The 17,785-nt window shown below is 41.8% G+C and overlaps 1 protein-coding gene across 1 annotated transcript in view; it reads right to left on the bottom strand.

The window, feature by feature from the left end:
* Nucleotides 1-5,516: 5,516 nt before the first annotated feature.
* T265_09624 (hypothetical protein) overlaps nucleotides 5,517-17,785 on the bottom strand; it is a gene marked incomplete at both ends in the record, with an annotated part of 22,201 nt that continues 9,932 nt past the window's right edge. Inside the window, 2 exons of the mRNA XM_009175752.1 lie at nucleotides 5,517-5,713; nucleotides 6,446-6,592. Coding sequence (XP_009174016.1) covers nucleotides 5,517-5,713; nucleotides 6,446-6,592 — 344 coding nt within the window. The remainder of the gene's footprint in view (nucleotides 5,714-6,445; nucleotides 6,593-17,785) is intronic.

Below are 17,785 nucleotides of genomic sequence, written 5' to 3'. Positions count from 1 at the left end.
CATAGCTCGTGTGGGTTGGTGTCGGCGAATCCGTAACGAGGCAGTTAGAAAGCGTGTTTTCGGTTGTGTAACGGGTACTTCCATTGAAAAATGTGTCCAGAACCAGAAGCTGCGTTGGTTGGGACATGTCTTACGCATGCCGAACCATCGTTTGCCGAAGGGAGTACTATTTTCCATGCCCAATTCGTAGAGGCTTAAACAGAGAGGTGGCCAACCCATGACCTGGCAGAGGAGTATGAAGGAGATCACGAAATGCTTGGGTGCTGTCGGTGCTACTCGCCTTCCAGGGTGGGGACCGCGTGATCCTCACTGTGCCTGGTTGGAGACACTACAAGATATGGCAGCCAACCGATGTCAGTGGCGTTCTTGTTGTCAGTTTCTGTCCAGATTGCCTGAGTGAATGTCTGGAGGTGTAGGCACCTCGGAATGATTGTGTTAAGCTAGCATTAGTTTCCTCCCCCATCCACCTTTATTCTTTTCTTTACAATAGCGCTTTCAAATAAGTCATGGTTTTACGGCAGTGAAGCATCGTGTTGAACACGTGCTGTCGTTGATGATGGTGATGATGCTGTTTCCGTCAGCCAAACGTTTAGTAACGAAATCAGCTCGTTTAAGCACAAGACATTATGTTCGCAACTTAACTTCACATACGTCCTCCATACTGTCTCCCTCATAAATACCTTATTAAATTGAACGTTCCATGTTGGGATCTATAACTACCCCAGTGTATTTCTGTATTACATTCTAGGATGCGTTCTAAACGCATGGGTATAACTCACACATACACAAAAGTTTGTTATGGCTCCAACATAATCAACGCTTTTCACCAAAACACAAACTCGAATGCTGTCATGTGTACGTGCTGTGTTGCTTACCCGAATATAAACAAGCTAAATAGGTGATGAAGATAAGCACAAAAAAGTTGGCTATGATTTCTATTGATCACAATTTTTAGTATCGCTTGGGTATTCACTCGCTGAGCCCTTCTGCTTATCATGGTTTTTTACACTTGGCCCGAGTCAGAAATTTTCCGTAAACGGTGAGTTTTGGTGACATCTTGTTACCCAATTAACTTCCTTATTCTTCTATTACCTCATTCGATCATTACAGATTGGCTCCGCTAACGGAGAAAAAAGTGGTTTGGAATATTATAGAGGCCTCTCGCTTTACATGTCGCTCATACGCTTGTTCAGATACACAAATACTGAAGTGATTGACAGATACTGAGATTCCATTATCGTGTTTGCCTCTGAAAAATGGCCATTCAATTTTTGGGGCCCACTTTTACGTGTGCGCAAACTGGTGCATGAATCTCGTTTATCAGGGCGTAGCTTATGACAACATTGTTAGTTTGAACCAAGAACCGAGGATACCTATTGGTTTAGATGAAGTTTGACTTTCGCCATTTGCACTAAAGGGGTGATCGCGCTGTACTTCGGGGCTTTCTAATGTAGCGGTATACAGCACAGATTGATATTGGAGATTTTCAGTTAGATTGGCATAGGATCTTGGTGAATACAGAACAACATTTTTCTTAGTTCATGCTCGGAGAATTTTCAGTGTTATCACATGACCGAATTTAGACTGTGGGGTGGAAGATTCTGTCAATTCATGGACATAATGAAGACCGTATTGTTATCATTCGTTGTATCCTAGTGGGGTGTGCACAGTTTCCAGGGTGTAGAATGAATTATGGAGTTCACGCTCAGATGTATTTTAAAAATTGATTTGCGAAGTCCATTTTAATCAAAGAAATAACAATCGCCAGAATATTTCCAATTTTCAGCAATGGACATTCTGCAACTGCCCCGATTTGAGCTTTTGCATTAATTACGCTGCTAAACTTTTGCTTGTGTATCGGATTATTTGGAGTGTTCAGCCCCAAATTGACTTATCCTACTCGAGTAAATGGGTAAGGTGCCAAAGTACACCGCACTCAGTTTTGGTCGGTCTCTGTTGCAGTGACAATATCTCTTCTGTATGCTCACTTTTAGCTTCACTGATACGCCAAAGCCGATATGACAAAGTGCATTCGCGTGCTTACAGCAAATGGAATTTCACCCCAAGTTTCTCCTCTTTGTTCCACGAAGGATGATAACAGGGCGGCTCAATTTATAGCTTATGGCTAACTATTCCAATCACTTGGTATTTCAGTGGGCTAAATATGATAGACTTGGGTCACGAAGTGGCACAGCTGCAACTCTGTAATTTGAACAGCAGCCATTTAAACAGTTTTATCTAAGGTTGCTACCATATGCTGGACTCACTCACTCATTCAGTCATAAACTCAAACATAATATAATGCGCCATTCTTGGCCAGATATTTCACACATCGAACCAATATCTTGATGGCGCATTCGATGCTTAGCTGAATCAGTAAGTGAATATCCATAAAAGTTAAAGCAAGTGCAAGGGAATTTTAGTTTTCAGTATTGAAAACCACGTGCAGGTGGCACGTTTACTGTCTTGTTTAATAGTCTGTGTTCATTTAGTCGTGTTAGCTAATACGTTACTTAACAGGATACGGCTTTTCTCCTTTCAACTGCAGTTAGTTTGTGAATTCACAGTCTAGTCAAGCTTTGTGGGATACGCCCTGTTAATAATCCCGAACGAAGTTAAAGACTTTGTTTAAATCGGAAGCATTTTATCACATTCTGACTCAAATCACAGGTGAGATATCATTTAAACTCGAGTTCTGATCAAATTCGACTTGTCTAGGCGGAAAGCCTTGAATCCCTAATGTTCCTGTCATGTACTGATTTGCAGAATTACGTCCAAGACCCGCACCGCCTACGCCTCTGATAATCAAAAACAATCAACGCCTTACGTCGGAGTGAGACCACTCTCTCTTAATTATTCTGTTCGAAAGATAACCTAGCCATTCCATAAAATTTTGCTAGTGTCGTATCTAATTACATTGGACGGAGACTTATTATCAAGACTCGTGTAAACCGGTAATCTTGGTTGACATTTGATAAGCGCATTTATTTCCATGTATCCACCACCTGGTTAAGCCGTTTTGAAATACTCAGACGGGTCAGTGGTGCATCGTTTTTTATTCGCGATATATGGCTCAGGGATTGCACTTGCGTAAGAAACAACATAGATTGATCTTCCGCCTTGTGGAAAGTTTTTATCCAGTCGATATTGTTACCAAATTGATGGTGGAAAACGTGAACTGTAATTCAGCCTAAGATCCGGATATTAAGCAAACGTCCGTTCGGTGTGAGCCGAAAGCAGTAAATAAGCTGGACCATAAAAGCTAAGAAATGACTAAGCCGCGCAGAACATTCTGTCGTACGTCACAACATAGGTTGTTAAATCTGGGGTTTGAAAAAGCACACCAGACTTTTTTCGTTGCCAGAAAAGTTGTGCGAACTCGATTAAAATTCAACATTCTCCGAAGAATTCATATGAGCCTATTGAAGTTGGATAAACAACATTTGTGCACAGCCAGCAAATTAACTGCTCACCTGCAGAAACAACTGGTTTTATTCTTTCGAAGAAAAAAAACACCTCGGAATTTTAATAACTGCGCATAATTAAAAACGGTACTGGAGCGGTGTAAGCAGCAAACCTTGGTCTAATCTTACTGGTCTTAGTCTTCCAAAAGTTATAAAAACCCAGTAAATATCACAGAACATTTTCTAGAAAAGCACTCGACTCACTTAATTAATTGGTTCATAAATTTTAGTCACTCGTGGTTCCCGGCTGAGACGCTCAGTATTGTTTACACATGCTCATCAGATGGAGGCATTCCGCACTCCACTAGGCCCTGGTGTGTCACACCGACTGTGTGATATTTCGAAAAAAAGTTTTTGCCTTTCAACTTCTGGGAAACTAACCACATCAAACGAGAGGTTGTTAAGAACATTGATGTAGATCTCAGTTGAATTTATGCAGATTCAACCTGAATTTTTTCATTTACCAGGGAGTCAGAATGGTTTCTTGTAAGGAATAACCTGATTTTGCTCACACATTGTTCATGCACCCAGTGTAGAATTTAACACTCTAAAAAAAGGATTGTTGCATATATGAAAACTGCAAATCTTGGTTGTTGATCAGGTGGCTGGTGATCTGTTCGCCGAGCTTGGAAATTGGCCTGCAAACGTTTCGTCACCTAAAGAGGTAACACCATCAGTGCGTAGTTGAGCGGGTGCTACTTCCTTGCCTGCGTGGGTTGTATAGCATTCGAAGGCTATCTCTTATCTTCTGACGTGATTGGCTACTTAAAGTGTAACAAATTTGATGAATCTATTGTTCCGTTTGTGACCTTTGTTGCATTATGGTCCGCGTTCCTTAGTGTTGATTGGTTATCCTCACGCCTTCTCTTTTTAGTAGATTGTTCTCTCCGGCGTCGGTTTGTATTGCGTCTTGTTCTGACGTCCTTAAGTTTGATTGGTTGCTTGTGCCACCATATTTCCTCCACCGTACCGGTCAGTATCCCTTCGTCCGTCGGTTGATTTGGTGCTTTGATTGTACACTTCCTCCACTCTAATCGATGTATCCGTTTGACTGATGTTTTCCCCCTTCTCTTATGATTTCCTTGTCTGGCTGATTTTGCAGATCTAAGCTTCGTGGTTCTGGAGTTCTCTCACCCTTACTGGCTGGTAAATTGGATCAATTTCGATATGCTTGTTGATGGCCTCTTCGTTGGAGTACCATGCTTCCACAAATTCGCGTTCTATTATAGTTCTTGCTTGAGCCAATATGCAAACGCCACTCCAGTCGAACTCGTGACCTTTCTGATCTCTGTGTGCGGAGATGCGGGAGAACTGATGGTGTCACTTGGTGGCGAGCTTATGTTCATATATTCTGGCGTGAGCTTCTTTCCTGTTTGTCCTACATACCGTTTGTCGCAGTCCTTGCATTGGATCCTGTATATGACATTGTTCTTCGCCACTGGATCAAATTTTCCTTTCGGTCTTGATAGTGCCTCCTCAGGGTGTGACCCGCTTACTTGCATTTTGTCGTGCTGAATCGATCGTATTTGGCTTCCTGAGTGTTCTCCAGATGAAATTACTCGAGTATCCATTTTTCTGGAACAATCTGTATAGGCTCTTTTATTCTCTGATCTTGGATTCTGTTGTGCTGCAGTGTGTCTCGATCCGCTTAAAAGGTGCCGAAAGCAGCCTTGTTTTTGGCAATTTGGATGGTTACTGTGGTAATTGAGGATTTGATCCTTTTGCGTCACCTTGCTATGTACATCAGTTTGTAGCTGTCCGTTCGGCAATCTAGTGACACGGACGTCCAGAAACGCCAGTTTTTCGTTGTTAGCTTCTTTGGTTGTGAAGATGATGTCGTCAAAGACGTTGTTTGGCCGTTGGAATACTCGGTGCGGTTCGCTTATTTTGATGATCACGGATGAATCTTCCACATAACGGACCCATCTTTTGGGATTTACATCGGGCAACACGACTTGTTCCAAGTTTTGCATTGTGACTTCTGCAATGAATCCTGAAATCAGTGATCCCATTGGTGTCCCTCGCAGTTGTTCATATTATTCTCTGTTTAACTCAAGATGTGTAATCAGCCCTGAGTCGAGTAATCTGCAGAAGTTTTCCTTCTCCAGCGATCCAGTTGGCGTACAGGTGTTGTCCAGTAATTCGCCAAAGTTGTCCTGGCTGACCGAGGTCTGCAGACGTGAATGGCGAACTCACATCAAATGAAGCCATTATGTAGTCCTGATCGGAGAGAACCGACCAGCTTAGAGCTGCAAAATCAAGCGGATGAGGAAATCATAAGAGAAGCAGTAAACACCATTCTCTGAGGCCATAGAGAACAATCTTCCAAAAAGAGAAGGCGTGAGGATAACCAATCCACACAAAGGAACGCATACCACAATGCAACAAAGGTCACAAACGGAACAATAGGTCAACAAAATTTGTTATACTTTAAGTACACAACCACATCAGAACATAACAGATAGCCTTCAAATGCTACATAACCGCACGCAGGCAAGGAAGTATTACACGCTTAACTGCGCACCGCCAATCTGGCTTCGTAGCAAAGAATATGCCAACATTTGGCCGCCCTTCCTTATCCTTGAGGACTCAATCGGTTGAGGTAAACCCCATGGATTTCTGGTCAAAATTATTATGCCAACGTACCAGTCTAACCGGCTTCCATAGCTTATAGCATGCAAGAAATGGTTTTATGCCTGCAACAACAAATTAGCAGAATATTTTTCTGGAGGGTAGGAGGGCGGACAAACATATGTCGCCTGGCAGTTAATGGTAAACATAAACAACCGAGCTCACGAGGATCCCGGGTTTGTTGCCTAAAGTTCAATTCTGATGAAAGACCCATTTCAGGATATCCGGATCTAAGAAAAACCATGTCTCCACAAACAGCGTAGGAATCAATTAAATGGACTGATTTATTCGTTTGTTATTTGCATTATGTACGTTAAACCGAAAAGTCTACAGAGCAGTATAAAACATACCTTGCAAACGGGACCCAGAACTCTCAGTAGTCTTTGGTGTTTGGTTGATCGCTGAAGTTTGGCTAGTAGATTGCAAATGCAAGTTATCTGTTTGAGATGAAATTTCGCGTTTTGCCAGCACGCACGTGCGTTTTACTTCGTCGGTATCTGGGGGTGGGGCAAAAGAGTATTTGAGACACCCAAAAATAATCTAGAGTTGAATAGTATTCGACTGGCTCAATAGATTGTGTAAGCGAAACATCCGTTAATTGATCCACATTGAGTCACATACGTGCTAATGCCCGCGAAACGTTTTTTGTTTTGAAATACGTGTAACATATTAGTCACTACCTCCGTCGTTATACCCGCTGCGGTTCAAATCTATATAGCAAAGTCACAAATTGGCATAAGTTATACCCAGTCCAACAAAGGTTTTTCGATTTCACAGACAATTTGCTCTGAGTACTTAGCCAAGGTTGCGGCCCTAAATATAAATATACCCATCAGTATTTTGGATTCCATTCGTAAAGTCGGAAAGATAACGATAATTTCCGGAGTAGACTTATACATATCTACGGTCGATAACTGCAAGGACCCTACCGCGTTGTTCTTATATAACGTTCAACTTATCATAGTTACCTGCCACCGCGGTGAAAGCAGCAGGGTCTCCTTTGTCTCATAGTTCAAATCCTCTCAATAAACGCAACGCATCAAAAGCCAAATGGTTATATTTTTACCATGATAAATGTTTACGCAGTTAGTCAGAATGACGCTGACATCTGAAAAAGGTTTTCCGTGGCCTTAAACATGAGATACCGATCTTCCGCAGTTGGTTGTTCATCACTTAGTAGCGTAACGATTGCGAGTAAAGAAGGTAATGACCTTGCATTAAAATAAAGTCTCACACACTCCAGACTACCCTCAGGCAGTTGTAGATGTGCCACGCAGGAGGCTCTCTTAACCCGTGGGCACATCAAATTACATTGTGTCACATGTCATCCGATTTTTCGTAATCTAAAATTATTTATTCGTGTTATTCAAAATTACGGTTCCCATGTGGGTGAGTAATGCAAAATGATGGCGCGAGGATCAGTCTTACGTAAAAGTGCTTGATGCATACACTGGGCTTCATAACAAAAGGTGGATGCAAATATAATTATCGAGGGGTTGCCCGATTGATCGCTCATTGGCTTTGCTTGGTCAGCTCCAATATTTACCCGAATACTCAATAAGAAGAAAACGTTTCATGTGGGAAAAAATAATCGTTGATTGTTAACGACCGTGCAGAATTCAGGATGTGAGCTCTCTGCTGCCAAATAGCGTGGGCGGTCATTCGTTTAATTCGCGCACCGCTGTCTGTGTTACAAAAGAAAACGATTACTACTCTCAAGTGAACTGAAGAAGTTCTGGATTGACCTGCTGATAAAGTGTGGGTAGAACAAACGCTTGAATATTTTTTAAAATGACGTGAAGTGGGTTATATCGCAAGACGCACATTTTGCTAGATACAAAGTAGCTCAAGCCAATTTCTAGCAGGCCATGTTTACGACCTTGGTCTAAGCTACTTTTAGATTGACCCGAAGTATACTTTGAGTAGATGAATCCCTTCGTAGCAACACATATAATACCAATTTTCAATGTTCTCTCGGAAGTTTTCCAGACAAGATGTGCTTAAATAACGCACGCACCAACATCATACCACTGACTACAGAAACCTTTTTCATTTACATCTACTGGGGTTATTCAATGCAGGTATGCTACATGAGGATTCTTGTTTAACAACCACCGAATTCAGGATCCGGTGAGCTATGCCACCCTGGCTACGAGGAAGGCGTGACACAGTGGTTCATATGATGAACCCCGTGGAACACTACGAGTAACCTTCAGTAATGTTGTTTGAAAGGCGCTTGTATCCTTTGACTGCGCTGTCCGTTTTGTTGCGCCAGACGTGCGCGCAATAGTCCGTTTGTTGTTTAAGTGAATGATCCCAGATTAAGCTGATTCAAGAACGGTTAACCTAACGAACGTGTTCTACATTTGGAATTAAAGATGTTAATTTTGCCTGTGTTCTGTTTAAACCAGAGAGGGGAATCTGCTGTAAACTGCTCTGTACAGCTTTCGATTTAACGTACATAATGCAAATAACAAACGAATAAATCAGTCCATTTAATTGATTCCTACGCTGTTTGTGGAGACATGGTTTTTCTTAGATCCGGATATCCTGAAATGGGTCTTTCATCAGAATTGAACTTTAGGCAACAAACCCGGGATCCTCGTGAGCTCGGTTGTTTATGTTTACCATTAACTGCCAGGCGACATATGTTTGTCCGCCCTCCTACCCTCCAGAAAAATATTCTGCTAATTTGTTGTTGCAGGCATAAAACCATTTCTTGCATGCTATAAGCTATGGAAGCCGGTTAGACTGGTACGTTGGCATAATAATTTTGACCAGAAATCCATGGGGTTTACCTCAACCGATTGAGTCCTCAAGGATAAGGAAGGGCGGCCAAATGTTGGCATATTCTTTGCTACGGAGCTAGATTTTCGGTTTCGATATATACATTAATCCATGTTTGAGGGCGATGAAATCTACATTGGGCAATATGTTGCAACTAGCGCAACATCAGGTTTACAGAAGCAGATGAATAGGTAATATTGCTGCCCCACATGAAAAATCACCGCTCTTTCTGCTGCTTTCCTCTGTTAAAAGGATGGCATGCAGGAAGACATAGAAGGAACGCACGTACGAATCTTTTTTTGACAACCCAGGGAATCAGGAGAATCTGCCACGTGATTTCTTACGTCGCGGACCAGTTTGTGAGGATGACATACTCAACAATCTTCGAGCATCTTTCATTAACCATTGAACAGGCAAAATCTTTCATTTTATTAAATTTCGAATGGTTTTTTCTCACTTGACTGCAGGTGGTCTTTTGCAAATGATGCAGGAGGACTCATACTTTCGTAAAATTGTCGCAGTTTTGTCAAACAAACCATACGTCAGTCAATGTTTTGAGTGAATTTCTAACTCAGTAATAAAATCTCGATGCTAAGCTAATTCGGGTACTTCTAGTTATATATTACGATTGGTGCCCCGTAACTCCAGATAGAGAGGCTGCTTCAACTGTGTTTTATCCTTCGCATCGCGTACGGCCCGGAACCATTGGAGGAAGATTCGCTTGCTTTCAGATATGATTTCGACTGCGTATGTGCCTTATTTGCATTTGCTTCCATTTGCTTCGCAATTTGTCGCTCATCTGAAACCCAAATAAGTCGCTTTTTATGTTTTTGGGCAAACACGTGAGTAGTGTATTAAGTCAGTGGATAACGTCCAGTTAATTCATGCTCCAATCATATGGATCCCTATTTTACTGCGCGTATTGTGCAGAACTGGAACAACAAACCCACAGCAACTTCTTCACAACCCCACCACAGTACAAAACATCTATATTTTTGTACCAGATCTCCACAAATCTTGGACATCAGCGACCAGCGTGGATTGTTTTTCGCCGTATCAGACTTTCGATAATGAAGCTGCACATTACAAAACTTCCATATGGAAATTTTTCTTTTATCGTTCACAATTTCAATTTTGTTCTTTTTAATATGGCGATACATCCGGTGAACTTTCAAATTTGTATTTCAGATGATTTCCTGAATCAATAACTTTCGATCTATCATAGCGGAGTAAATACCGTGGCTGTGTTCCTGAATTTTGTAATTTGTTTCCAATATGATTCATCGGTTCATAAATATTTGCTTACTTATACCGCGTATTGTTACTCGTCGAGAGCCTAGAATCTATTTGTGTTATCACCACGAAAGACCGCTACTAAATTACCCAGCTTTTCTAATTCTTTCCACCCGAAAGAGTTAAAAAATCTGGAACACCGGCTACTTGATGCGTCAGTCCACATTTTCACTTTTTGAGGACGCTTCACTTTAGAACGTCATTTCACAAGGTGTGGTTTAGGGGCGAATACGCGGTCAAAGGAACAGCTTAAGTTTTATTGACCTAAACATATAAGCAATTATTGTTCGTTACTAAGCAGTGATATATTTGAGACAGCTGGGCACGTTTATGATAATGATATCATATAGAGAAAAAATAAACTTGGCATCTTCGGATGGTATACTCCATTGATACTAGGCTTAACACTGAAATTTGGCGCTTTTGTTGTTGAAATACAAAGCCAATCCCTGAATTCCGATGCAAACCGGCACGTTAGAAAATTTTCTCGTTTAAGACGGCCACATGTTTTTATCGGATCAAGCTCGGTGACATGTAGAAAATGCATTTTGTGAACGAAATGCACCACAATAGGTTGTTGGCAAGTTCGGATACCCCAATGCATGGCGTACTCGGTTTGATAACTGCTTTTTCACTCTGCTTTCGTCCTCTTCACAGAAATTTCGTTGGTTGGTCCGCTCCTTCGCTCTTAATATAAGATATGATAAAAATATGTAGCATTTTTTAATCAAAATAAATACTTTAACAACCTCAGCGTTACTAGAAAAAGAATGATTTGGAGGGGATTTGCCTCACCATTGGAGCAAGGTTTTGATATTCTGCGTATTTTTAACCTTTGCGTGCACGGAATTTCGAGCGAAAACCTCAATAATTGTGTGCATTTTATACCAACTTATTTTAACAATTGGTCCCATTATGCGCATCAATATTATACACAATTTTCTAAAATGTAATTGACGCAAAATATTGGGGACAAGCCGCTTCCTTGAACACGACGACTGATAACACACTTACTTAAACTGCGTGGCAACAGATGTTTGAGACACATTGAAAATAACATTCGAAATTTTTAAACGGCGCGTTTCAAGTAATCATTTGCTCCAACTCGAATTGAAATTCCTCATCAGCCTGCGTTAGGAATAATATTTCGGTAGAAATAGGAGCCGAAAAAAATTATGAAAGTTTCCTCTGTTGAATTACACGAGTGATAAACGCACACGATTGCATTGCAAGTCTAATGTTTTATAAGTAGCATTATCTCCTCCTTTTGTTATGTCCCAACATACATTGTAGCAGGAGCAAACTTTCATTAGATTTAAAACGTGAAGCATTCTTGATTGTAGTCACTTTTTTGATGAAATCCAGTAGATAATTGTGTCGTCACCTTGTAAGATGCTAAATCATTTAGCTGGTAGCTTACAATGAGCCAACGACCTTTTTTCCAAATACGGAACATATAGTGAAATATTACACAGGATGACTCACACTTACTGCGGAGATATAAGTAATGCAATCGGGATGGATGTAAGGACACTTATTTTGCAAAAAGCACAACACGAGTAACGCTAAACAATGTGGTCTTTCTGTCGATGCAGAAGAGAAGCATTGTATTGATTTCTCAAAGCGTTCCAAGTAACTTACCTAGTCTTTAGTACAATATGTGACGACAACTGCGTAGGACGCTTACGTTTGCCGAGCGTTTTTCATTGGGAATGATTTCATCGAGCAAGTTTGCAGGAATGTTTCCCTTTCATATTTCCCGGGTGCGTACCCAAGTTTTAATGCCAAATGCGGACACTGCGAAGCATTTTGTCAATACGTTTGCCACAAAGAACCCTTATGAACTTGCAGGCAACTCAGTTAAAACTTATTTGTGTGCTACTCATGACTTAATGTGTATTGCCTGTCGCAATTTGAAACCACCATGTTAATCACGGATCTATCAAAAGTGTTGAATTTCTAGTCAGAATCTGAGTAAAATGCTCGCGTATCAAGCGAAACATGGGCACTACTATAATGATTTTGATGAGTTTTTGCAAGACCTCGGAAAAGCCACAGTCTAAGGTTTCAACTAATTCAGGAGCATATCTAAACAGCGGACAGGAAAAACGTAGGCTGCCTTGTCGCTAGCTGCATTGTCACTTTTTATGCAGTTTGTGTACTTTAGGGGCTGCAACCGCACCATATACACCAACTTGTGAGGTCAGAATATGGACGACCGCAAAAATCTTCGGCGTAAAGAATGTTGTTTATGTGGCGTTTCCGCATTCTTAGAATTGTGCAAACACGGAGAAGTCGCCAGTATAAATTAAGCTCCGTCAAGTTGCAAATAATCAAGGGTAGTTAAGTGTTAAATGTTAGTTAAGTGTTAAGTAAGGAACACGGCTGAGAACATGTAACTGCATGCATGTGTGTGACCTGGAGGGATGTTATCCGTGGAGGATTGAAATATGATTCTTTTTACTACATAACCTAATCATAATGTCTTCCACTCAAGCGCAATATTTTGGGGTTGTTCTAAGAGGGAAGGTAGTTTCGGCATCATTTGGCCTACGTTTAAGTAGAAGGACAGATTTTAGAAGTATGATGAAGATTATTCCAAACATAAAAAACAATTTATTATACAGAAAACATTGAAGACATTCACAAAGTTTATCGTCCTAAATTCGGTGTTGCACGGTTTGACCGGGGTATTGCTTTACTTAGTGGATCATTGGTGATAAAGAATTTCTGAATTTTGAGGTACTTCTTTAAAGTATTCATTGACGGTCAATTGTATTGAACATTTTCCTGTGAAATGAACCTGAATTATTTTCAGACATGCTAGAAATCTCATTTTAGTTTGATCATACAGCAAACAGTAGAGCTGACATAACCAAATGATATGTTTTCTTTCGCGATTTTGTAACACTGATTGGCAGGCAAATGTTGGTTGGTTGGTCGCGACCGCTGCACTGGTGCATTTCACTGCTAGAGTGTGTCGGATTTTGGAAGAAAGGATTTGTTATTTTAGCAGAATCCATGACATCAGTGAATTATCTTGTACAAGCATCTTTTTCTTTACATGCAATCCGTTGCAGAAACAACAGATTTTGTTTACGTGAGTTTCTGCAGCCGGAACTCCCGCTTCCAACACATGAGCAAACGCATATGTTAAAGTTGGCATGGCCAACTGATAAACTGCCGAAGATAACTGATGAATGAATGTGAAACATATCTTGGATGCGCAGAATAAATGCAGATTTTGTGAACATCAATTCGCTTCAGTTATTACGCATCCATCTCCCGCCACTTTCACAACCCGGGAAGACAGCGGAGAAAATGTTCCTCAATCTTGCATTTTTCGAAGCTTCCAACTTTTAATCCAGAAAGGCGGATGAATTAAAAAAATAAGAAGAATGTTTGCTACGAGAGCATTCAAGTATTGAATTGCAGGCTTTCCCGAGGAAAGCGTCACCTGTGCTTTCGGAATGTACACACGACAGTGACAAAAGCGGGAGTAGGTTAGGTCACTTTTAATTTTGCCATCCTGTTGTGATTGTTAGCCAAAAGTCAAGGCACATCGTGATTTTAATAAACCCAAATGTGTGGCTGAAATGCATTGAGCTGGCCTAGTCTTCAGGAAATCGCAGTCAAATAATGGATTTGATTAATGATATTTGCATTGTATTACACGTGGCGATGTTGATAACGGGTGTATTGTTCTAGAGGTGTGTCGTGAGCTGCAGGATCCGGCTATCGAGTCTTGAAGTCAACTAGCATTTGACTTACTTGAGTCTAAAATTGTGCGCAGGCAGCTTTGGCCCAGACTATAAACAGGTCGCGACTCACTCGCATACTACGGCAGTTTTTGTGCATGGAATGAAACAAACGATGACTCAAAATATCAAAACACCTATATCACGTTAATCAACTTATCTTTCCTTTTCTGGTGCGATGAACGAACGCGCCTAACTTGAGGACTATTGTGTAATTAGATGGAATCTAGCCGAGGTTTCTTTCGGTGACACCATTCAAAAATACATAAGAGATTAGGGTATTTCAGACAAACTTTGGGTTGCTATTAAGAGAAAACGTTCCTCCTGGAACTCCGGGCCCCTCACATCAGCATGTTAAGTCTGGATGGAACAAATTTTCATTAACATAAGGGTGCCAAAATACTCCATATCCCGAAGGGAACTTAATATTCAAACCTACTATGTGGGATTCAGGCATAGTTGTGTGCCGATATTTCGTCAGGTGGCCGTTGATCTTCTCGTCGAGCTTGACAATTGATTTAGCCGCTAACTAACTTCACGCTGAAGACGTGATAAGAAAACGCCTGCAAATCAGTCGCCATCCTATCAACTACCAACTAATGCACCTGAGCTACCGGTAATTTCAACACAGTCATTTAACATACGTAGCAAACCTACTATGTGGGATTCAGGCATAGTTGTGTGCCGATATTTCGTCAGGTGGCCGTTGATCTTCTCGCCGAGCTTGACAATTGATTTAGCTGCTAGCCAACTCCACGCTGAAGACGTGATGAGAAAACGCCTGCAAATCAGTCGCCATCCTATCAACTACCAACTAATGCACCTGAGCTACCGGTAATTTCAACACAGTCATTTATACATACGTAGAAGTAAAATTGTCTTCGTCATTATTGTCCAACCTAGAGTGCACCGTCAAAATTGCTCAATATGTGTCAGTGAGGACCACAATCATTTGATTTAGTGCCCGTTCACCGCTGCAACTTAAGTCTCACTGTTTACACAGCATGCTTCACTCTGCTGCTATCGTGCTGAAGATGTTCCGCTATCGAGCGTCAAAGATTTTCTAACATCTCAGGAGGTGACATTATCTGTTTCACAATTCTGCAAAAAGGACAGCCAAATACTTAGGAAGGAAGCTGAAAGCCGGCAGTTCTATCCACTACTTTGATATTTTTCCGAAAGGCTGCTTATGGAGTGAGCCCAGTCTAGGGATCTTTGGGAATTTCTGTCGAAATCGTTATTAGTAGGTGGGTCACAAGACCCATCTAGCTATCGAAAATTTGGAGGTGGTTCGCTTGGCGAATAAATTTCGGAGTGGGGATATCAAACAAATTTTCATCGCTCGTGAAGCAGTCGAGGCGTGTTAGCACATGATGTGAACCTTTTTATCGAGTGATAAGTGGACGTTATGATTCGCTCCTCAAGACGGTCAAATACGTCTTTGCAACAAACACGTATTTGAACGCGTTACGCAAGTCTGCGAATCTCTGAAAGTTTTCGGGGGTCGCGCGGTTGATTTTTCTCAGGGGAAACATATAATGAATTCATTCACTTATAGATGAAAAGTGATCAATACCAGCATATGTGTTAAAGTGTGACACCCATGTTCAGCTCTCGTTGATATGCGCCACCGGGTGGAATAATTTTTGGGAAGGTGAGAATGCAAATAATATTGTGCTTCAAATTATCAAAAACGTTATAACTTGGTATCAGGCACAAAAATTCAGGTGAAAGAAACCATAAGCTCGAAACAAAATGCGCGAACACTAGTTTTGCACAAAAATTCAGGTGAAAGAAACCATAAGCTCGAAACAAAATGCGCGAACATTTCACTAGTTTTGTGGGAAACGCACCTAAGGAAACCAGGTTGTCTGCGGAACCCCGAGAGGGGTTCATGTGTAATAGCTTATCCCTGGGCTTTGCTGTGATTGGTGCGCATTTTATGACAGTCACATCTTCAAACAAGTATAAGGCATATTTATTTTAATGTTACGCTATAGGAACCATATTTGCTTACCTTCCAGTATAGCATAGCCAAGCTACGCTTTCTTAAAATAGCATATCGGGCAAATCTTGCTAGATATCATTGGATTGGGGGGCCATCGGGAAGCCCAATTTATTGTCAATGGTATGGAAACCAATACATTGAAGAGGACAACATTTCTCTTGGTGAAAACGCCACAGGTACTTTAAATGTATAAACAAAAGTTTTCAGATTGTGCAACCTTCTAAGATTGCTTAATTCTCCGATATCGTCAACATTCTTCATTACAATGACGAGACAACCAGCAGTACTGAAACTTATCTGTGCCCGTATGTAAACTTTGATAATCACGTGTAACGAATGCCACAATGGTGAAAGGAAGAAATCCTTCGCTGCGGAGTTATTTATTCGGAAATACCAACTGACCGGTTACAGACCATTTAACAGGGGAGCAAATCTCTAATCTGCATCTTTGTTACAAAAACTGGACACAGATCTTCTCCCGAACGAGTCTTCCTCTCCAATCCTTCGTCGGTCAAATAGAAGCAAATGTTACAAAGTGGCCCCGCGAATTCCGCAACAGAATTCCATTTTTCAATTGACGCAAAGCGAAATTATACGATCAACACATACTACTAGCGTGCCTCCCTAATCAGTAGTATCACTGTTACACACCTCCACCCCTAAAGCTCGTTCGCATGCCATCGGTTTCCATTAACGTCCGTCAGGTCGGCTTCCGCAGCGGGTCTGTTCGGCCGCTCTTCAGGTGTATCATGCCACTTGCAAAGCTGCGTCCCATTCACCACTTTCGATCCCCGACCATCTTCAATGGACCATTCTACTTGCCGTTTTCTGCCTAGTCCTTTCCTGGACGGAGGTCAAATTTTCTTGAGATCTCTTTCTTTCTTCCTTTAGCTCCTCCGGAAACAAGCGTGTTGCCGGCAACAACCCAATTTCCTGATCAACCGGAAGGCGCGGATGTCGAACGTACATTAACACAAACGGGGCTTGCCTGTAGTTAAATGTGTGGAAGCACGATGAGCTAACAACACCATTGGCAAGTTCGTTTCCCAGTCACCTCCTTTAGCCGCAAGCCACTCCTTGATCGTTCGGTTATTACTTTCGGTCAGGCCATTTGTTTGCGGGTCGTACTATGCCGTCCTTAGCCATCTGATACCTAGCTTCTGCGAGCAATTACGAAACTCTTCGCTCTCGAAGCAAGGCCCCTGATCGGTTAGGATCATTTTTGGCACCCCAAGGTTGGCCACAATGCGATACATTACCACTCCGCTGATCGTCGTCGCCCGCTGATTCGGCACGGCTGCCGCCTCAATCCATCGCGCCAGGTGTTCTGTCATCACCACGATGTATTGGTTACCACTGGTTGTTACGGGAAAGAGGCCATGACGTCAACTAACCAGAACTCGCCGATTTCCGAGACAGGAATGGGTTCCATGGGATGGGTTGCTTCTGTCCTATCCGCTTTCATTAGTTGACAACGCTTACAGGACACCACATAATCCATCATCTCACTTCTCATCCCGGGCCAGTAGGTTCTCTGTCGAACTAGGTCGTATGTCTTGGTGAACCCTATATGTGCCATCAACTGAGATTCAACGATGAGATTCCGTCTCAAAGCGCGAGGTATCGCGGGCAGAAAATCATCTGAATGTATGGCGTTCCAGGAAATTATGCCAGCGTCATTCAGCCTCAGCCAATCAAAGTGACTCTGGAATGCTTCTAAGACCTTGTCTCCCTCTCCGTTCTCAATGTTCCTTCCATCCAACAAGGCGGCTGCAACCTTTTTTAACACCGGATCCTGCCGTTGGTGTTGCACCAACTTTCCGGGATCCAGTTCGACGACGAGG

Source organism: Opisthorchis viverrini (genome assembly GCF_000715545.1).
Source record: "Opisthorchis viverrini unplaced genomic scaffold opera_v5_289, whole genome shotgun sequence".
NCBI classification, from domain to species: domain Eukaryota; kingdom Metazoa; phylum Platyhelminthes; class Trematoda; order Opisthorchiida; family Opisthorchiidae; genus Opisthorchis; species Opisthorchis viverrini.
The sequence above is the reverse complement of the archived record's forward strand: the minus strand, read 5'-3'. Positions and strand labels throughout refer to the sequence as shown.